At 46.6% G+C, this 23,311-nt stretch overlaps 1 protein-coding gene across 10 annotated transcripts in view; it reads left to right on the top strand.

The window, feature by feature from the left end:
• Positions 1-23,311, top strand: part of CEP131 (centrosomal protein 131) — a 165,009-nt gene that overhangs the window by 42,107 nt on the left and 99,591 nt on the right. For all 10 annotated transcript variants that reach the window (XM_068263336.1, XM_068263332.1, XM_068263331.1 and 7 more), the window contains 3 exons: positions 3,483-3,645; positions 13,398-13,492; positions 16,411-16,578. In XM_068263336.1, coding sequence (XP_068119437.1) covers positions 3,483-3,645; positions 13,398-13,492; positions 16,411-16,578 — 426 coding nt within the window. The remainder of the gene's footprint in view (positions 1-3,482; positions 3,646-13,397; positions 13,493-16,410; positions 16,579-23,311) is intronic.

The raw sequence follows: 23,311 nt of genomic DNA, 5'->3' as shown, positions 1-23,311 counted from the left end.
GAAGTTTTCGGTCGTAGGATCCATAATTCTAGTTTCCCATACTCCCCAAACTTTATTGTATTTTTTAGGGCATCGCCTATTAAGGTAGGGAGTTTTGTGTAACGGAAGGATCAAGTTGATGGCTCTAGCCCAGGTACCCGTGGTAGGTATTGATGTTTTCTTCCAATCTTTCAGAATTTCTTTCCTAGCCTGAATCCAGAGAATTTTAATTAGTTTGCTTATTTTTGGGAACACTATCCTCACCAAGTTTCCCCAGCAACAGCAGACCTGGGTCATAGGGTAAAGAGACTTGTAGTAGAGCATTTATTATTATGAGTACATCTCTCCAAAATGGGACAATTCGTGGACAAGTCCAAAATATATGGGTAAAACTGCCCAATTCTGCGTCACACCTCCAGCATCTGTCTGAATTACTGCTATTGATCCTATGCATGCGTTCAGGAGTTAGGTAGATTCTATGTAGGAATTTGGTTTGGATTAGTTGATCCGAGGCTGAAATGACCGATGTGGGAAAGTCCTCCAGTATAATATCCCAATCATCCCTATCCAAGGAAGGGACATCACTAACCCATTTCTGGAAGCACTTGTCCAGACTAGTGTTGTTTAAACATAAAAGTTCATTGTAAATAGCAGACATAGGTTTAGGGAGGTCTTTTGTCAGAAGCAGTTGTTCAAGATCGTCAGTTTTAAGCACAGGAGGTTGTGACCCAAACTGTGATCTGTGGGCGTGACGAAGTTGGAGATATCGAAAGAGGTACTTGTTAGGTAGATTAAACTGCGTCTTGAGCTCATTGAATGTGCTGTAAGCATTTTCGTGTTGTATATGTGCCAAGTTCTTTATCCCATATCTCGCCCACAGAGCTGGATCAGGAATTGTAGAAAAGTGAGATAATTGCGGGTTGCCCCAAAGTGGTGTAAATGGGGAAATATTGTTAGGTTTCACCAGGGGAGCTCTAGCTGCACTCCATGCCCTCCAGGTCGTTGCCATAGCCAGGGTTGTGCAAGGATTTGACTTAGGACCCCTATTCAAAGGGCCATTATTTCTGATTTATCGTGTAGCTTAAAGTGAACCTCCGGACTAAAAATCTATTCAGCAGAACTGAAAAGGCTTGGTGTTTCTTTAACAGTTTCACAGCATCAGAACTTTGTTTTTCTTACCAAAGCATCATTTTTATCTGCATTTTTAGCTAACCTCCACCCAAGAAAATTGCCCGGGTTTTTTTCCCCTGATGCTGTGCAAAGCATGATGGGATTTCCTATGTTATCCACGTTGCCTAGCAACTGGGAGGGGTGATCAGCACACAGGACAAGAGGCGCTAAGCTGACAAATCCTGCACACAAGTGTTGTACTCCGTTCCATAGCCTGATGAAGTGGGTTGAGCCCGCGAAACGCGTTGCATTTAATTGGAGTACCGTATTTTTCGCCGTATAAGACGCACTTTTTCTTCCCCAAAATGTTGGGGGAAAAGTGGGTGCGTCTTATGCGGCGAAGGTACGGATTTCGGGATGCAGAGGTGCGCAGGGAAGCACTATATACATTACCTGCTCCTGCCGCCGCGCTCCTGGCTCCAATCCTGGCTCCCCGATCCTCTTCTTCCATCTACCGCTGCCCGCTGCTGCCCCCGCCGAACATCGCTGGCCGGTCTTAATTAGCCGCGCAGGGATACACTATCAGCACACCACGTGCGCCGGGGTCACGCATACGCATGTGTGACCCGGCGCACGCTGATAGCGTATCCCTGCGCGGATAATTAGGACCGGCCAGCGTTGTTCGGCGGCATGCGTGACCCCGGCACGTGGTGTGCTGATAGCGTATCCATGTGGCTAAGACCGGCCAGCGATGTTCGGCGGGGGCAGCAGCGGGCAGCGGTAGATGGAAGAAGAGGATCGGGGAGCCAGGAGCGCGGCGGCAGGAGCAGGTAATGTATGTGTACTCACACTACCTGCACAGGGGGACACCGGCACTGGAGGACACACGGACAACGGGGCCACAGGCACAGGGGACGCTACAACAGGGGGACACTGCTACAACAGGGGGACACTGGCACAACAGGGGGACACTGGCACAACAGGGGGACACTGGCACAACAGGGGGACACTGGCACAACAGGGGGACACTGCCACAGGGGACACTGGCACAGGGGACACTGGCACAATAGGGGACACTGGCACAATAGGGGACACTGCCACAATAGGGGACACTGCCACAATAGGGGACACTGCCACAATAGGGGACACTGCCACAATAGGGGACACTGCCACAATAGGGGACACTGCCACAACAGGGGGACGGGGGACACTGGCACAGGGGGCTGCAGGCAGAACAGGGGGACACAGCAGGCAGAACAGGGGGACACAGCAGGCAGAACAGGGGGACACAGCAGGCAGAACAGGGGGACACAGCAGGCAGAACAGGGGGACACAGCAGGCAGAACAGGGGGACACAGCAGGCACAGGGGGACACAGCAGGCACAGGGGGACACAGCAGGCACAGGGAGACACAGCACAGGGGGGCACAGCAGGCACAGGGGGACACAGCACATAACTGTCCCCATATGTGGTGTAATAGTATGTAATGTAACTGGAAAGGGGGAGGTAAAAAGTCCTTAAGACACCCCTGCATCATAGACACACCTAGGTTTAGTTTTTTCTTTTTTTCCTGATTTTTGCCCTTTAAATCTGGGTGCGTCTTATATGCCGGAGCGTCTTATACGGCGAAAAATATATATGATTAAAGTTGTCTTTTGTGTTGAAATATCAACATTTTCTTGTCTTGCTTTGGGGGAGGTGAATCCACCTGTTTCCTCTCCTTTTTTTAAATCTTTTATCCATTTTTATACTTTTGGCGCCTCTGTAATATTGCTCTACATTATTGTCCACCCCTGGTGGAAGGGATTTGGCCCCTTTTTTCTGATCTACAGAGAGCGACTTCTTAATCCTGAGTGGGGACAGGTCTAATCTCCCCACCTGCCTATACAGTGGTTGCCTGGAGGGTAACCCACCTTTGTGAGTATAATTCTTATTATACGGCCGTTCATCCCCACTTACAGTACATACTACACTATATTGGGCTCTCAGTGTCTCCCCCCGCCCCCCTTACACAGGACAGTTGGAACTGTCTCATGCTCCCTGTCACCTCCTTTCAACCAAAAAAGGCTGCCCTCATGAAATCAAACATTTGCCTGTTCTTTTAAAACAGGATGGGTAAGAGATTATATTACCTATCTATTTTAATTAACATAACTAATGTAACTTAATGACAGTATGTCTGTTTAGGCTGAAGTTCCTCTTTAACTGTTAATTCTATTGCAATGTTGTTGTTGTTCTATGCTCGACCCATTGCCTGTTCGCAGAATGCCTTGTCGTGCCCTCATACTTGCAACTTTTGTTGCTACCTTGGAGCGCAGTCTCCCCTCGGGGCTGCATAAGGTGATTAGGAAAAAGTGGCGACTGTTCCTTAATGAACCTCTCCCTGCCTGTAGGAGCTGCAGCTGAAGCGAGCACAGAAAGCTGTGGAAGCGGAGAAAGTGGCGGAGGAGGAGCTGGCGTTGCTCGTACAAAGCGGGAAGGTCGGTAAGAAAAAGACCAGCAGGACCGCCATGGCATCGCCATCAGGAAGGATCCACAAGTCCAATAACGCAGCTGGTGAGATGTCCGGTATAAACAGAATGTTCTGTTTCGGATGAGGGCTGGTCAGACGGGGGCTTGGGCATGCCGCGTTTAGCCAATGCTTAAAGCAAAAAAAAACCTTATGATGAATTGCATGTGTAGTACGGGTAATCAATAGAACATTTAGTAGCAAAGAAAAGTCTCATTTTTATTTTAAGCTACAGTATATAGCTTTTTTTTTTTTTTCATAACACTGCATCAGTCATATTTACAGTTTACAAATTGCACTCTATCTTTTAAACTATAAAACGGAGCAGAGCGAATAACTTTTTGAACCTGCAGTAAAACCTTATCTCTAGCTGTCTCTCATTTTGTTTCTTTGATGCATAAATGCTTCAGAAAATAGGACTGTATTCAACCCAAGTTGGGTCAGAGAGCTCAGAGAAGCTCTTTTGCATAGATAACGAGTGAAGTTTTTTAACTCTTCCTGAACTGGAAAACAATACAAGACTCCTACCTTTGCTACTAATGTTCTTTGTGTTAGCTGTACTACACATACAGCTCATTAACTCATGCGTTTATTTTCGCTTTAAGTTTGCTTTAAAGCTTCTCTGCAAACAAGCTTTTGGTTCCAGGAATGCTGTTACCGCATTGCTGCGTTTGCAGGAATGATGAGAAAAGCCAGTTCTGACATTTAAAAAGCACTGTCCAATAAATTGAATGGACAGTGCTTTATTAACAAATGCCAAGCACAACAATTAACGTCGGTTCAACGTCCATGTGTACCGTCCCTTAATCAGCAGACAAGGGGGTTGATTCACTAAAAGGAAAGTTAAAGAGGAACTGTAACGACAAAACGGCCCCTGGGGGGTACTCACCTCGGGTGGGGGAAGCCTCAGGATCCTAATGAGGCTTCCCACGCCGTCCTGCGTCCCTCGGGGGTCTCGCTGTAGCCCTCCGTACAGCCGTGACGCAATATTTACCTTCCTGGCTCCTGCGCAGGCGCTCTGATGGCTGTTGGCGCCGAAGTAGGCGGAAATACCCGATCGCCGTCGGGTCTGCTCTACTGCGCAGGCGCAAGTTTCCGGCACCTGCGCAGTAGAGCGGACCCGACGGCGATCGGGTATTTCCGTCTATTTCCGTGCCGAAAGCAGCCACAGCGCCCCCGCTGGAGCCAGCAAAGGTAAATATTGAAGCTACAGTCGGCTCTGTCGCCGGCTGTTCGGAGGGCTGCAGCGAGACCCCTGTGGGACAGAGGACGGCGTGGGAAGCCTCATTAGGATCCGGAGGCTTCCCCCACCCGAGGTGAGTACCCCCCAGGGGAGGTTTTTGTTGTTACAGAGTCTCTTTAAAGAGGCACTACAGCGAAAAACTGTCAAATTTAAAATATGTGCAAACATATATAAATAAGTTCATTTTTTACACAGTAAAATGAGCCATAAATTACTTTTCTCCTATATTGCTGTCACAGTAGACAGTAGAAATCTGACAGAAGTGACAGGTTTTGGACTAGTCCATCTCTTCATAGGGGATTCTCAGCAAGGCTTTTATTCTTTATAAAGATATTCCCTAAAAAGGATTTAAACAATGATGCTGGCCAGCTTCCCTGCTCGCTACACAGTTTTTTGACAGTTGGACAGAGCAACTGCCATTCACTAAGTGCTTTGGAAAATAAATATATCCCTGAGAATCCCCTATAAAGAGATGGACTAGTCCAAAACCTGTCACTTCTGTCAGATTTCTACTACCTACTGTAAGTGACGGCAACATAGGAGAAAAGTAATTTATGGCTCATTTTACTCTGGAAAAAAAGTACTTCTTATTTGTATATGTTTGCACATATTTTAAATTTTACAGTTTTTCGCTGTAGTGCCCCTTTAATCTTAAAGAGTGCCAATAGCACGCATTAAGATTACCGGCATTTACGCAATTTATGCTGCGAGTTATGTAAATTGCAGAACGCACTATATACATGCACCACTTACGTTGCTTGAGTAACATGAAGCGTAGGTGATGCATCTATATATCGCCTTATGCACTCCATTGAGCTTTATTTGTTAGATGGCTGATTACAAGCTGAGGGCTTATCCCTGTGTCTTGAGTCCTGTGCATGACGTGATGGCAGCTGATAAGGGTGGCTGTGATCACCAGGAGACGCACACTGACAGGTTGGACTTGCGGTTTCTGGGATTCGGAGCTGGGGATGATCAATGACATGAAAATACTTTCACCTTGCATTCAAATGTCATGTAAATTATTTGCAGTTTGAAATTGGACCAATCAGACATCATCATTATTATTATTATTATTATTATTTTTAGTGAGCAGTTCAGCGGGATCTTATTTTCCTGTCCAATTTATCCTTGCTGGGTGTTGAAGGATCGCTGTAATGAGAGGGATATGGAGGCTGCCATATTTATTTCCTGCCCTGCTGATCTCTTTGGCTGCAATAGTGTCTGAATCACACCAGAAACAAGCATGCAGATAATCCTGTCAGATCTGACAATGTCAGAAACACCTGATCTGCTGCATGCTTGTTCAGGGGCTATGGCTAAATGTATTAGAGGCAGAGGATCAGCAGGATAGCCAGACAACTGGTATTGCTTAAAAGGAAATAAAAATGGCAGCCTCCTATATACCTCTTGTTACAGTTTTCCTTTAACCTCCTTGCGACCGCCTAACGCCAATCGGCGGTCGCAAGGTGGCAGCCCCAGGACCTTGTAATGCAAATTGGGATTTGCAGGGGATTGCGCGCACTGTTGAGCGTGCACCCCCGATTGAGTGACGGAGCTCCGCTCCATCATCAGTCTACCAGCGGCAATTGCCGCTAGGAGACAAACGACAAAACCGCCGTCTAGTTACATTGTACAGCGCTGTGATCTACATGTCACTCTGCTGCTGTCACCTGGAGAGGCGAGAGGGATCGGCTCTCATAGGCTAATGCCTATGAGAACTGATTGCTGTGATTGGTTGGCGGGGGGGGGGGGGGGGGGGAGGGAGTGGGACTGTGAAAATTAAACAAAAAAATAATGATCTTATTCAAAATTAATAAGGGGGAAAAAAAAAACACCTAACACTGGCAACAGCGATCAGAGCCCACCAACAGAAGTCTCTGTTGGTGGGCAGAAAAGGGGAGGGTTCAGTTGTGTGCTCGGTTGTATGGCTCTGCAATGAGCCTTTAAAGCTGCAGATCACCAATTTGTAAATACCTAGGGAGAGGGAAGGGTCTGGATCCTGTAGAGCCTTCCCTGTCTTCTCTTGCTCCCCTCATTCCAGCGTTGTCATCCCTGTTAAGTGTATTTGAACCAACCGCCTGGTCAAATACACATCCGTGAGCCCAGAAGCACTCGTTGGTTACATACTGCATGCATCAGCGCACACATTCACACATACGCAGTACGGAGCCGCCCATATTCAGAAACACTCAGGGACCCAAATGCTTCCGAAGGCTTCCCCGACGGCAAATTAAATGGGGCGAGAGTGCTGCAACAAGAAAAGACAGAAGATGTTATAGGATCCAGAGCCTTCCCTGTCCATAGGTAAGTATTTTAGTCACTTTTCATTTGCTTTGAATACAGCATATAACCATTTATAAAAGGGTACCTGAAGCAACTTAAAAAAAATACTGTAGCTACTTACCTCAGTAATGAGAAGCATCTGGATAGTCCAGGAGCTTCCCCGATCCTCCTGCAGCCCCCTGTTCCAGCAAAGGGCCCCTCTATACATATTCAACAGTGAGTCAAATATTTTTCTTCTGCTGTGGGTGTGGCCATGAACAAGCACATCCGCATTGGGCGTGTGCAATTAGTCTGCACCTGCCCAGTAGGATGTGTCCCGGAGCGGTTGCGTTCCGCTGGGCATGTGTGGACATTACTCGCACATACCCAGTCAGCATACGCTCGTACACAGGCGCGGAGCGCGGCGAGAAGAGGTAGCCTGCGCTGGAATGCTGGCCTCTGCGAGGATCTGGTATACAATATAAGATCACCAACTTATGTTGGAAGCATAACTCAATAAAGTGTTACTTCTCCTAGAGTCACTTTTGTTGGTTTCTAGGCCACTATTATTCACAATTTATATTTGTAAGGCCCTGTTCACACCTAAGCGTGAATCGCGCGATTCCCGCTAAATGCAAACCGCTAGCGTATTTAAAAACCGCTTGTCCTATGCTAGTCTATGGCGATGGCGGGCGTTTTGTGATTATCGCTAATTGCAAACACGTTACCTGGAGCGGTTTGCTGCCAATTCTGGAGCGATCGCGATTAGTATTTAAAGAACCGCTAACCGCAAGTGCTCCCAAAACCCTAACTTGTCCAGTGATTTTTTTCGCGTTTATTGCGGAAAAATCACGCCCGCAAAACGCTAGCGCTTTGCGATTCCTAGTGTGAATGAGCCCTAACAGTTACCCCTCAATGAAATAAGTAGAACACTTAGACCAGAATCTCTTTACGTAAAAATATATTCCTGAAGTGCTATACAGATGTACAAATTGCATATTATAATAATGTAACAAAATATATATAACTAGCCGACCCGCGGTGTAGCATATGTCGCATAAGGGGGTAGCGTGCAGGAAGGGGGTATTGGGCAGAGCGGCGGGGAGGGGGGTCGGACTCCCCCTCCCTCTCCTGGGTCCCCATCTTCTCTATCTCTCTAGCTTAACTTCAGCTGCAGCCGCGGGGCGGGAAGCGGGGAGGACTCCCCTCTTTCGCGTTCCAGCGTGCGTTCCACTGTTGTCACTTCCTGCAATGCCACCCCCTGCAGTTGTCCCCGCCGCGGCTCAGTTTCGCTTTCTGCGACTGAGCCGGCTACTGGCCGTGCGCACCCTCGTTTGCGCTTCCTTTGCCTGAAGCGTCATTCCCAGGCACAGTAGAGATTCATACGGTGTCTGGGCAGGACGCACCCGGTGACAGGAGCGGCAGATGAAGACTCCCTCGGCCAGGGCTGCGCAGTGGCCGGAGACCGGCTCAGTTCAAAGCGGAACTGAGCTGTGGCAAGGGACTGGAGGATCGTTGAGTATCAGCGCAGGCACAGGCCAACTGCAGGGAGGCGGTAGAAGCACCAGGTAAGTAAAACTGTTTTTTTTTTTTGTTTTTTTTTAATTACCTGACTTAAAGTGTACCCGAGGTGACATGTGACATGAGATAAACATGTGTATGGACAGTACTAAACATATTAATAACCAGGGTGTTTTCCTTGTTTTATTTTGCTGCCTAAAAAAGTTAATTTTTAAGGATGGAAATGGCAGCTTTTGTCTTGTCGGTACCTTGTCAGGAATATAGTAAACACCACTGATAAGAAAATTACAGCCATAAAAGTTTTCCTGGCAGAATACATTTTTCTATATATTTCTGAGAGCAGAGGTAGAGAGAAAAGGGTCAATATAGTTCATGTATTTTCATTTAGGGACACTTAATAGACTGCAACTGAGCAGAGACAACAAAACATTTAATCAACTTTCTAAATGTTTAAATATAAAATACAATCCTTGGATGTCTAAAAAAGTCATTTTTAGGAGTAGGAGGATAAATATAATGGTTTATCTCATCAGTTTATTTTCACCTCTGGTTCACTTTAAGATTCCCTTTTAAGAAAAACTGACTTACTGTACCTAGCCAACTACTTCTAGATGCCCCAATCACAACTCAAGAAATTGAAGATGCTATTTTTTCTCTACCTCCCTCCAAATCTCCTGGCACTGATGGTCTGCCAGGGGAATTCTTTAAACAATATAGGTCCCTATTGGCCCCTAAGCTTCTAGCATTATATAACCATGCTTTGGAAATAGGCACTCTCCCATTCTCTATGAGAGAAGCTCTAATAATTTTAATCCTAAAGCCAGGAAAGAACCCATTACACTGTGAGTCATATCGTCCTATCTCCTTAATCCAGACTGACATTAAAATACTAGCTAAATTACTGTCACAACGCCTGAATAAAGTAATCACTTCCTTAGTGCACACAGACCAATCTGGTTTTATTCCAGGTAGATCAACATCCCTGCATATCAGGTTATTTCTTGCCATGCAGGTAGAACACGAGAATGTTGGCACCAGAGTGGTGGCGTCCCTTGACGCCGCCAAAGCTTTCGACACCATTGAATGGGACTTCCTACTGTTTGTTCTACACCGTTTTAATATTGGTCCCCGCTTTATTGCTTGGGTTAAACTCCTTTATACTGACCCCTTTGCCCGGATCCGAATCAATGGTTGGATCTCTGATGCCTTTCCTATATCCAGAGGCACGAGACAGGGCTGCCCACTGTCTCCCCTTTTATTTGACCTGGCGATTGAGCCCATTGCTGCTCTAATAAGACAAGATCCCCAAATCCTAGGTCTGACGAAAACAAACCAAATTGACAAAATCAGTCTGTATGCTGACGACATGCTTTTATTCCTTAAAGTGACTCTGTAACAAAAATTACAACGTTTTTTCTACCATCGTACAAGTTCCTAAACGTATTCTAATGTGTTCTGGCTCACTGCAGCACTTTCTACTATGACAGTCTCTGTAATAAATCAATGTATCTTTCCCCTGTCAGACTTGTCGGCCTGTGTCTGGAAGGCTGCCAAGTTCTTCAGTGCTGGTCTGTTCCTCTATGCACACTCTAGTGTGTGTTTTATTTACATAAGCCAGCAGCTTCTCTGCTATCTTATCAGTAATAGAAGAGAGCTGGATAAAAATCCTCCTCTGTGAAAGTAGCTGGGTGACACATACTGAGGGATTACAAACACAGGCACAGGCAGAGCTGTCTGCAGGAAGCCTGTAATGTTCAGTGCATGAGAGAAGAAGGGGACAGAAGGTAAACACACAAATGATCTTTTGAGATTCAAAAGTAAAGCTGTATACAGCCTGCTTGTGTATGGATGTATTTTCTATGTGTGGACATATTGTACATCAACCTACTTCCTGTTTTGGTGGCCATTTTGTTTGTTTATAAACAAACTTTTTAAAACTGTTTTTGACTACTTTTAATGCGGCGGGGAGCGGCGAAATTGTGACAGAGGGTAATAGGAGATGTCCCCTAACACACTGGTATGTTTACTTTTGTGCGATTTTAACAATACAGATTCTCTTTAATGACCCTGGTCCTTCCCTCCATCGTGCTCTTCTCCTTATTGATAATTTTGGACAATATTCTGGTTTACGCATCAACTGGTCCAAATCCTACATTCTCCCCATTGATGTGTTCCCTCCAACCCTGTCTCAGGCCTCTTCTTCCCTCCAATGGGCATCAGAGATCACATACCTTGGTATCAAGATCTCACGTACACCACAAGATTTTACCTCTTTAAACTGGTCACCCCTATTACAATATATAAATGCCAAATTCCTGGCCTGGTCCAAACTTCCTATTAATGTAGCTGGTCGAGCAAACCTATTCAAAATGGTGCTCCTTCCCAAGATACTTTACGTCTCATGGAATGCCCCGATTTATCTTCCATATGTCACTTTCTCCAAAATAAATACTCTCCTAACTCAATTTATTTGGTGTTCCACGAGACACCGCCTCTCTCTCACCACCCTACAGAACCCAAAGGATCTAGGGGGCTTGGCAGTTCCCAACTGTCACCTATACTACTTGGCTTCTCAATTATCACACATATACCATGATCTAACAATAAACAGAGGTCGGACATGCTCCCTTATGTACGACATTCCCCCCCTTCGCCACTTGGACCCCCTTTCTGTTATTGCCACTGGAGCCAAAAAATCCCCCCATGCCAAGCAATTGCCAATAACCTTTCACCAAACCTTAAAGGTATGGGATACTGCACACAAGTACCTCGAGTTAGACACCCCTCTGAAATTCACCCCACTGTGGGAAAATCGTGGCCTTCCTGAACTTCAAAAGCTCCCTAATAGTCGTCTATGGTCTGAGCGTGGCATCATTTACCTATACCAAGTCCTTGACTCTGGCTCTATTGTTCCATATGAACAACTAGCAATCACATTCCAACTTCCAATATTTATGAAGTTCTATTATATGCAACTCTCACACGCCCTTAGAGCCCAATTTACTGTGCTACCACCTTCTCTATCAGACTCTGCCATATTAAACTTTGTGACTGGCCCTTCTTCCAGTCGGTTAATATCAGCCTTATACGCAGCTATTATGCTATCTGGTGCCACTCGTAGAGCCTACGCCTGGAAAACTCAGTGGGTGCAGGATCTTGGAGAGATCTCCGATGAAGATTGGGAGGAGGCCCTCGAAGATTCTGCCAGGGTTTCCCCCCACATTCCGGACAGGTTACTTAGTCTCTATGTGGTGCATCGAGCCTACCTTACCCCGGTTAGACTAGCTAAATTTCGAACTGGTTATTCACCCCTATGTCCTAAATGTGCCCAGTCTCAGGGCACCTTTTACCATATGATATGGTCCTGCCCTGAGGTAAACATCTTTTGGCAGCAAATTGTCAAATTCCTAAATGACAAAATGGGCTGCTCAGTTGCCCTTGACCCCAAACTCTGCCTACTTAATATGGTTCCTCATGACACCCACAATAAGTACACCAAAATGTTCCTCCTTAATGTCTTACATATAGCTCGCAAAGTTCTTACAAGACACTGGATACAACCCCAAGTCCCTGAATTGATTGACTGGAAGAGGGCAGTGAATTTAGTTCTCCCTTTCCATAAGGCCATCTATGCACGCAGGGGGACTGAACGTAAATTTCATGCCATATGGGATACCTGGGTCAACTCACGTTACACACGTTGTAAAACTTGATTTGTCTACTGGATTTTTACACACCTTACATTGCCATGATGTGGGGGGATGGGGGTAGATTTGTGGGGTATTCGGCTGCTTAATGTATATAATGTCCACTGTTTGTTTGGGTTGTTGTTATATTGTTATGTTATAACATGTCTCTTGTTGGTCAATGTATCCTGCCAACTAAAGATATTCCCCTCTGGACTCTTCTACCCTTATAGTGCCCACATATTATTCTACTGTTCCACTCCATTAACCCTCAAGTCTCTTATAAGAAAATATATTCCGCCTGCGTGCGGTTAATTCAATGTCTTGTATCACACTGCATCATTTCCAATAAAGATGACATGTTAAGTCAAAAAAAAAAGAAAAACTGACTTCCGAACAAACTGCCAATAAGAACAGTCCCTAAAATGTGATATTTGATTTGGTGGGCACAGACACAGAGAGGGACACTGAGGGCATAGGGTGACAGAGGTGACACTGTGTGTGTGGGGGTGGGGGGGGAAAGAGGGTGCAGAAGGGACAATGAAGACACCGTGGGGGGACTCTGGAGGTACATGGGGGCATAGAGGCGGTACAGGGGACAGAGATGGCACAGTGTCCTGACTTAAGAACGGATTCACCTTATGAACAAACCTACAGTCCCTATCTCATTCGTTAACCGGACTACTTGTATACAGCATTTGAATAATGTTAATATGACCTCTTGAAAAAAGATCATGGATAAAGCAAAAATGATAAATATAGAAGACTAATGCAGTGTTTTCTGACAAATCCTCTGGCCCATCCAGAGGCATCCTTCTACTGAGGAAAGTACCGGTATATACTGTACACATTATTACCCCTCCACACTTCAGCCTCACAAAAACAAATGTAAAAGGGCATTGAGTATTTTTTTTTATTGTAGGCAGGGCCAGGGGATGAGATATATGGGTCTTCTATAATTACGGCCCCAGGGGGATGTGGGGGGGGGGGTGCTGCACACTCAGCAAGGAGGGGGAGCTCTGTTTTATACAGTACACCTCAAACCAAGTAAGCAGGACTTAATGTCTGCCATTGATCATTGCAGGTTCCAGGGCGCCGGAGGTTTTGGAAACTGACAGCTTTGGGGTTCCCCTCTTCAGACCATCGCCAGACTACAGAAACCCCGAGCAAAGTGTACCGGTATGTGTCTGAGCTAGGTCCTCGTGCCCCTATGTCGATATGTGGCGTGTGGGCATTGTGCTTTTCTCTCTGCTCATTAGTCTCAGCCTCTAAACATTTCAGAGTTGATGACTCAGAAAAGGTACTCAGACCAGATGTCCCCGCCACACTGGCCGCATGCTGGTTCCCGCCACACTGGCCGCATGCCGGCGCCCGCCACACTGGCCGCATGCCGGCGCCCGCCACACTGGCCGCGTGCCGGCCCCCGCCACACTGGCCGCGTGCCGGCCCCCGCCACACTGGCCGCGTGCCGGCCCCCGCCACACTGGCCGCGTGCCGGCCCCCGCCACACTGGCCGCGTGCCTGCCCCCACCACACTGGCCGCGTGCCTGCCGCCGCCACACTGGCCGCTTGCCTGCCGCCGCCACACTGGCCGCATGCTCCTTGGATCCAAACCCCCCAGACTTCTGCTGACTTATGAACCAGAAATATGTAGAAAATAGAATTCTGGGTGGTTTTAACACAAGCTGTGTACTATTGCCATGGTTATAAACCACTTCCTAATAGTAAATGGACATTGTATGTACTTGTGCATACATATGAATCAGCCGCAGGGAGAGTTGGTCGCAGGGTAAGCCGATACCCTTTTCCTGCACAAGTACCGGCGGTGTTTATTACTTCCCCAACCCTTACCTCCCCCCCACCCCCCCCCCCCCCCCCCCCCTTCAGGTCGCCAAGGATAGTGGAGGAAAGACGTAATTCGGCTTCCAGCTATTGGTGGCGGCCCGAATTATGCTGTTTTTGTAGCAATTTGAGCTCGGTCTCAAAATTACTCACGGTGCACTGCTATAGCCATAATTCCTATTAGCCTATGGTGGCTCCGGCTGCACCCAAATCTCCTGCACTGTTTTTATAGCGTTCCTGTATTTGAGCGTATGCTGTTATATCTCCTAAGTTAGTGATAGAGGTATATCCCACATCTGCAGGAATGTGCGTACAAACCGCTACTGCTATTGCTCTCACCCAGCCATAGGAAGCTGGCTGAGAGCAAGATTCATACTTATTAATTTTTTCTTTTTTTTTTATAGTGAAATTGATATGTAATGAAAATAGAAAGTCCATATGTTAAACGTATGAGACCATAAATCTGTAGCTCCATGCATCAGTACAATAGGTGTACACTGTCATTTGCATATATGCAGTATTATATATGCAATAAGAGTTGTGCTTGTTCTTTTGGGGAAAAAAAAATACACAAAAAAAACCAAAACCTCTAGTTTACCTCCAGCCAAATAAAGGGCAATGGTCTGGGTGCCTGTGCCTAACTGTAGGAACTATGCAGCAGTGCCAGCAGGACTGTGGGAAGCATTTTTCTTTTTCTTTACAGTAAGGGCCCGTTCAGACTACACGCGTTTCCAGCCGCGTTTTGGAAACGCGTGCAGGAGGCCGACACGCACGACATCAGACAGTGCGTAGAGTGCACTGTCTGATGTTCACACTGCATGCGTTCCGGACCTGTGCGGTCCGGGAACGCATGCTCCACGCAGATTTAGCAAAAACGCGCGGCTGTCCCATTCACTTTCCAGTGATGGGATCAGCCACGCAACGCATACAAACGCGGATGGCGTGCGCTCGTACGCGTTGCGTTCCGCATGCGTGGCCATCCGCGTTTGTAATGTGAATCGGCCCTAACAAGCTTATGTCAGCATGCATATAACAGAAAGCTTCCTGTTTCAGATAACATAAAGACACTATGACCAAAGGCTAATGGAATCCCTGCCTCCCTTTAAAGAATACATCCAGGGACTTTAAAGATAAAAATAATCCACTTACCTGGGGCTTCCGCCAGCCCCTGCCAGCCGTCCTGTGCCCTTGGCGCAGTTCTGCTCACCGCCGATGGCCCGGAGTCGCACTGACATCATCTGGATTGCACTGCGCAGGCGCAGTACAGTCCGGATGACGTCAGTGCGACCAGTGAGCCGCATGCTGGAGTGCAGAAGAACCAGACCTGGGAAGGTCGGCATCTCCACCGGAGGGGACCGGGAGCCACCGGAGCTGCAGCGAGGGCACAGGACGGGTGCGGGGCTGGAGGAAGCCCCAGGTAAGTGGATTTTTTTATTCACATAGAGTTCACACAGTGATGTAAGCCTGTTGTCGCCTAGATGGTGTTTGCTGTGGGAAGGACAATAAGCTGGGGAAGTAGGGAGGGAATATTAGTACAGAGCTGGGTTGGGAAAAAAAGGGGGTGGCCGAAGTGATGTCACTATTGGCATCAAAGAGGAACTGTAAAGATGGAACCCAGAAGAATGCTCTTTTCTTTTTTTTCATACCACATTTCTCCTAAACGGTGACAGTGGTCACTAAGAACTAAATGAATTGCCATCTGTGTCTCTTTCTTATGTAATTTCCCTGACTTCCTGTTTCCCTGACGTCCTATTTAAATCAGACCTGAACTCGGAATTTCCTCTCTGCTCTAAAAGATATGCAAGATAAGTACCCTTTAAAGAAAAAAAATTCTTTATTACAGCTTACAGAATGGCAATAAATCTGCTGTGTGTCTACTTCCTTTTATCATATAAGCAGACAAAAGGTTAACATCCTGCATTTACATATTAGCTGCGTCTGCCAAGGACTGCCATATTTCTGTGCTGACACAGCTGAGATAACAAATTACACTTGTGATTACTTACAGATGAGGGAGAATTAGACAGGCTCTTCTCTCTTAAAAACACACAGGGTGCATTTCTTTCTGTTTTCCATGTGTCCTGTACAAGAGTTCTGGTCCACTTTAAGATTGCACTAAATTGTATACTGAGATTTATAGAGCAAGACGTATTCTCTGCCTCCTCAGATAATTCATACATCCTTTCTGGACAAAGTACTCTTTAATTGATATGTCAGCCGTCTGTCTTCATAGCGTTTTGTCTCCTGTGCTGTAGGGGGCGACAACCACAGAGCAGGCCCTCGGGGATGTAGACGTCGCAGCCTCCGCCCAGTCTAAGACCACCCTCACCGACCTACTGGACACCCTGAAGCAGCTGGAGGAGCCAGAACATCTGCTGGACATACAAAGTGATAAAAAGGACAAGTTCAGCTGGATCGATGGGGTAAGACGGTCACCAAAAACGCCTTCTGATCTTTATCGCAGCTTGAAAATTAAACAATTAAACTCCACCTTCCACCAAGGTGGAATTCAATTGGTTCATTTTCAAGCAGAATAAATATACATACAGAATTTGCATACTCGAATATAAGCCGACCCCCCCCCCCCAACTTTTACCTTTAAAACCTTGAAAAAATGATTGACTGGAGAATAAACCAGGGTAACAAATGCAGCAGCATTTGCCTGTAGCATTTCTTTAGGACGTTGCTTTTTATTTTTAAATTTGCTTTATTGAAAATGCAAACAGAAAAATGTTACAACAGTGATTAATGACCTCACATCATACATATAAAAACTTGAAATCGAGCTGAGGATCAACAGAATATACAGTTTAACAATAGCAAGCTGTGATGTTGGTACCAAGCCAACTGTACATACAATTCAGTATTATACACCCATGTAAAACATACCGGTAATAGTTATGGGTAACATAAAATGTGTGATCCATTGATCACTTCATCTACGGCTCTTTAATATAAAATAGATTAAAAAAAAAAAACAGATACATTAATACAAACCCTTAAAGAGACTCTGTAACAACAAAAACCTCCCCTGGGGGATACTCACCTCGGGTGGGGAAGCCTCCGGATCCTAATGAGGCTTCCCACGCCGTCCTCTGTCCCACGGGGGTCTCGCTGCAGCCCTCCGAACAGCCGGCGACAGAGCCGACTGTAGCTTCAATATTTACCTTTGCTGGCTCCAGCGGGGGCGCTGTGGCGGCTTTCGGCACGGAAGCAGGCGGAAATACCCGATCTCCGTCGGGTCCGCTCTACTGCGCAGGCGCCGGAAACTTGCGCCTGCGCAGTAGAGCAGACCCGACGGCGATCGGGTATTTCCGCCTGCTTCGGAGCCGACAGCCGTCAGAGCGCCTGCGCAGGAGCCAGGAAGGTAAATATTACGTCACCGCTGCACGGAGGGCTGCAGCGAGACCCCTGACGGATGGAGGACGGCGTGGGAAGCCTCATTAGGATCCGGAGGCTTCCCCCACCCGAGGTGAGTACCCCCCAGGGGAGGTTTTGTCGTTACAGTTCCTCTTTAAGCAACAGCTCAAACACAACCTAATAAAATAAAATCAACCCAGGTGTTGGGGCCACTAAGGTGATTAATAATTAACTGATAGTTAGAGAAAATTAGTACTCACATTGGATAACATGGCTTCAAATTTTGCTCTGGAAGTCTAGCCATTTTTTCCATATCTGCCCAAAAGAACTACTATCAAATAAACTGTTCTTCTGTAAACACCACGTACCTATAGAGCTTTCAGCCAGCAACACTGGAAAGCTTTTCAGAGTCTCTCTTCACAGCCTGTGTGAAAATAATGCCTTGTTTACCAGCTGTTTGTAACAATTTGTGTTGGCATTGGGCTAGAGGCTAGAACTATGCCATGTAGCTAGGTTACACTTCTCTGTCACTATTCACAGTGGAATGATGTACTTTTTCTGCCCTGCCTGCTTTCTCACAGCTCATATGAGAACAGCAGAGGGATTTGTAGATACAGAGAAGGCTCTGAAAAGGACATTTACTTTTTCCTTACTTGGATGCTCCCCTCCCCTCCCCCCATTCAGAATGAGATCTCCCTAGCTGAAGATGGTTTATGTATGCTGGACGTGCTGGACACAGTCCTCCATAGTAATGCTCACAGTGAAAACTGTTCTCTGTAAATGTCATATTTTCTCCACATGAAACATGAAAAGATGGAAAAAGCCTTTTTTATTGCTATTTGCTAGTAGTTACTGGAAATATATGTGGCATTTAGGGCCCTTTTCCACCAGCGCTGGCTGAATCGGAAAGACGCAAACCGCTAGCGATTTTACAATCGCTACGGTTTGCTTTTTAACATAGGAATCGCGGTAGGTCATTTCCACTATCGCGATTCGCTTTTGACGGGAACGCGAACGCGCGGCAGAGCGATATTTGCCGCGATTTAATCGCGGCCGCAAACGTCGGGGAATCGCCGGTAATTGCGATTCAGCAATCGCTAGTGTTCAGCGTGAACGCTAGCGATTGCTAGTGGAAAAGGGCCCTTAGAGTTTAACTTTGATAGTTGTCCTTTGAATGGGGGCATTTACGATGTGACTATAACAGGCCTCTCACCGCTACTGCAGTTCATGTGAAGTATAATTTAGTATTGTTAGATACCAGACTAGTTCTAGAAGAACAAGGCGGTCCCTCAGAGTAGCTCACCATCTAATACCTATTATAGTCACATGTCTATGCATGTATCGTGTAGTGTATGTGTCATAGTCTAGGCCAATTTAGGGGGAAGCCAAATAACTTATCTGTATGTTTTGGGGATGTGTGAGGAAACAGGAGCGCCCGGAGGAAACCCAGACAGACAGTGGGAGAACCACTACGCCACTGTGCTGCCCCAGCGTATTGTTCGGACACCATAATGTTTGAAACAGAATCAAATACATCCTGAGCAGATAAATAGGAAGGCTTCCGGTGACTCGATAAATGACCTCTAGATATGGTCACTGCCTTCTGGACAAACTTATGCTCATGTTTAGAGATCTTCCTTGGTCTTCTCCCCAAAAGATAGATGGTGGGAACATTTATTTAAAGGGACTCCGAGCACCTCTCATGGGCATGCCTTTAAGACTCCAACCATAACTGCAAAGTACTTAAAGAAGCATACCTTTCTGTACAGTCCTGGCCAAAAGTTTTGAGACTGTCAAAAAATATTGGAAATGAGAAAAGTTGGTGCTTAAAGGGACTCTGAGGAGTGCCCAAATTTAAAAGCATACACTTACCTGGGGTTTCTTCCAGCTCAGGGTAGGCGGCGAGGTCCCGCAGCGTCCTCCTGGCTTGTCTCCTTCAGCCTCTGCCGGCCCCCAGTTTTCAGCGTCACCCGGCGACACCAGAATGGTGGTGGGTGAGGCCAGCCTCCTGTAGCTCCTCCCACCTACATGTTTTGCCCAATCAGACTTCTTCAGGGTGTGGCTTAAGGCGGAAAGAAGTGGTTCACCTGTTATATACTCTTATTGGCGGTCACCTGACTTTCTTCTGGACGCCATCTTTGTTGATGGAATAGGGTGCCCATATTACGAGTATATACTTTTTTTTGTAATAATACATGCAGCATGTATTATGTCAACAAGTTTCATAAGTTAGCAGCTGTGGGTCATTCTGGAAGATCTGGATAGATGGTTTTTTTTTTTTTTTTTTGGTGATGAGCACAGGGCTGGAGATCATTATGTCAGGCTGATTGAGTTAGAATGGCAGACTTGACATGTAAAAAGGAGGGTGATGCTTGAAATCATTGATCTTCCATTGTTAACCATGGTGACCAGCAAAGAAAAACATGCAGCCATCATTGCGTTGCATAAAAATGGCTTCACAGGCAAGGATATTGTGGCTACTAAGATTGCACTTAAGTCAACAATTTATAGGATCATCAAGAACTTCAAGTAAAGAGGTTCAATTCTTGTTAAGAAGACTTCAGGGCGTCCAAGAAAGTCCAGCAAGCGCCAGGATTGTCTCCTAAAGAGGATTCAGCAGTGAGGCGAAGACTTATGGAAGAGGGCCTGGTGTCAAGAAGAGCAGCAAAGAAGCCACTTCTCTCCCAAAAAAAACATCAGGGACAGATTGATCTTCTGCAGAAAGTATGGTGAATGGACTGCTGAGGACTGGGGCAAAGTCATATCCTCCGATGAAGCTCCTTTCCGATTGTTTGGGGCATCTAGAATAAGGCTTGTCAGGAGAAGAAAAGCTGAGCGCTACCATCAGTCCTGTGTCATGCCAACAGTAAAGCATCCTGACACCATTCATGTGTGGGGTTGCTTCTCATCCAAGGGAGTGGGCTCACTCACAATTATGCCAAAAAACACAGCCACGAATAAAGAATGGTACCAAAACACCCTCCAACAGCAACTTCTTCCAACAATCCAACAGCAGTTTGGTGAAGAACAATGAAGAAAAATGCATTTTCCAGCACAATGGAGCACCGTTTCATAAGTGGCTCGGGGACCAAAACGTTGAAATTTTGGGTCCATGGCCCGGAAACTCCCCAGATCTTAATCCCATGGAGAATTCCTCAAGAGGCGGGTGTACAAACAAAAACCAACTAATCCTGAGAAACTGAAAGTAGTGATTATGAAATAATGAGTTGCTATCAGTCCGGATTTGGCCCAGAAGTTGATTGAGAGCATGCCTAGTCGAATTGCAGAGGTCCTGAAAAAGAAGGGCCAACACTGCAAATACTAACTCTCTGCATAAATCTCATGTAGTTGTCAATAAAAGCTTTTGAAACGTATGAAGTGCTTATAATTATATTTCAGTACATCACATAAACAACTGAAACAAAGATCTAAAAGCAGTTTTGTGAAAACTCATATTTTTGACAGTCTCAAAACTTTTGGCCAGGACTGCAGCTTGTGCTCTACTCTTTTATTTGATGCTTGAATCGCCGTTCTACACCAAATAGTTTTCGTTTGAATTCAATATAAAAATTGTGGCTGCCATCTTGGCTATGTTATAACTTCCGGGTCACCCCTGTCTTCTCTGTTAGAGAAGTACATCACTGCATGAAGCAGGAAGAGGAAGTGACACGCATGGCCATTGCAAGAGGCTCCTCCAGAGGGGTCATAGCACGACTTTGTGGGATGTCCTGCTGGGGGGGTCTGATCGCCGCCGGCCATCTGCGTTTTGCGGGGGGGGGGGGGCTCCTCAAAGCCCCCCTCCGCAGCCATTTCCGCCCTCTTCCTCCTTACCTCCCTCCCTCTCTCCGTAATGATGGAGAGGCTTCAGCCTATCATATGCCGGCGATCCCCGGCCAATCAGAGGCCGGGGATCGCCGATCTGCCTTACGGCGCTGCTACGCAGCAGCGCCGTATGATGTAAACAGCGGGGATTTCTTCCCTGCCTGTTTACATTTTGCCGGAGAGCTGCGATCGGCGGCTCTCCGGCTGTTCACGGAGACACCCTCCGTGAACTGACATGGAAAGGCCGCTCGATCGAGCGGCCGTTTCCATGGTAACCCGCAGACGACCAGTTTACGCCAATCGGCGTTAGCTGGTCGTCAAGAGGTTAAGCGCTGCCTGAACCTTCCCCTTAAAGGCATGCTTATGAGAGGAGCTTGGAGTCCCTTTAACAGGTTTTCAAGTAATAGATCAGCAGCAGTGTCAGATATTCGGGGTAACCCCTCCCTCAATGCAAACCATACAGTATGATGTTTGTACTGAGACTGCGCTGTGGGTCAATTGCCCACCTGCTGTTGGGATATTACTCTCTAGTAACTTTTTTAAAAGGAACCCGAGGTGAGTGATATGAAGGCTGCCATATTTACTTCCCTGTAAACAATACCAGTTGCATGTCTTCCTGGTCCTGTTTCTCTCATACTTTAAGCCATAGACCCTGAACAAGCATGTGCAGATCAGGTACTCTGAGTCAGCCGGCTCTGGATTTGCCATATGCTTGTTCCAGGGTTTTGACTAGGACACTATTTATGCCAGAAGATTAAATGGGCTGCCAGGCAGTTGGCATTGTGTTTACAAGGAAAGAAATATGGCAACTTCAATATCCCTCTCACCTCGGGTTCCTTTAAAAAATGGTGGTGTTCACAATGTGCGTGACACCTGAATTTATTATACAGGGACACCCTAATCAACCACAATGACATATAAATAAGGTCAGTTTTTTTCTAAAACAACCATGCACTATTATCAAAAAAATAGGTTATTTATTCAACAGATAATATAAAGATACAATCAATCAATCAATTTCTAAAACCAAGGTATGCTTCTCAGAATCCAAATGACAGGACACAGTGTTGTTTATTACACAGCGCTGCCTCTCATACACAGGGCCAGATTTGTACTCTTTACCCCCCCCAAGGCCACTGTCAGAAGCCGCCCCCCTTCAGTATAGGTAGCCACATGACCCTTCCTTCCTCCCTCCACTATAGGCGGCAGTCTGTTCACCCTTCCCTCTAGTACTGGCAGCCAGAGGACCCTTCCTCCACCCACTTCCAGTATAGGTAGCCAGATAACCCTTACCCTCCCCTAGAGTTTAAATAGTCTGATGACCCCCCCCCCCCCCCCGCCTTCAGTATAGGTAGCCTGATGACCCCTTCCCTCTAGTATAAGAAGCCAGATGACCCTCCCTCCCCCTTCCGAATAGATAGCCTGATGACCCCCTCCCTCCAGTATAGCCTGCTGCCCTCCCACCCTTGATCCTGTAGTGCCCTAGGCCATGGCCTATGTGGCCTTGGCTTAAATCCGGCCCTGCTCATTCAACATTCTGCCCTTTTCATACATGCACAAAGATAGTATCCCAAAATAAAAAGTAAAAAATCAGAATATACATCTAGTTATGCCTGGGTAGGATCAATGTCTTATAAAGTGTACCTGAGATGAAGGGGGGGGGGGGGGGTTTATAAATACCTGGGGCTTCCTCCAGCCCCTCTCCAGGCTTACCACTACCTTGCTGTCCTCCTCCGCCTCCTGGTTCATCTGAAATTGCCCACGGAAAGTCCTCCGATCTGCGGCATACTGCGCCTAGAAGCTTACGCAGTACTATTGCGCAGGCATAGAACACTCTCGGCCGCGCTACGCCTGTGCTGACTGGCCCCGACTGGAGGACTTTTCGGGCCAGTTTTAGAAGACTGGGAGAGGAGGATTGTGAGGCAGCAATAAGCCTGGAGGGGGCTGGAGGAAGCTCTAGGAATGTATAAACCC

The sequence above is a fragment of the Hyperolius riggenbachi genome, chromosome 12, assembly GCF_040937935.1.
Source record: "Hyperolius riggenbachi isolate aHypRig1 chromosome 12, aHypRig1.pri, whole genome shotgun sequence".
Classification (NCBI taxonomy): Eukaryota; Metazoa; Chordata; class Amphibia; order Anura; family Hyperoliidae; genus Hyperolius; species Hyperolius riggenbachi.
This window is presented reverse-complemented; position numbering and strand designations above follow the sequence as displayed.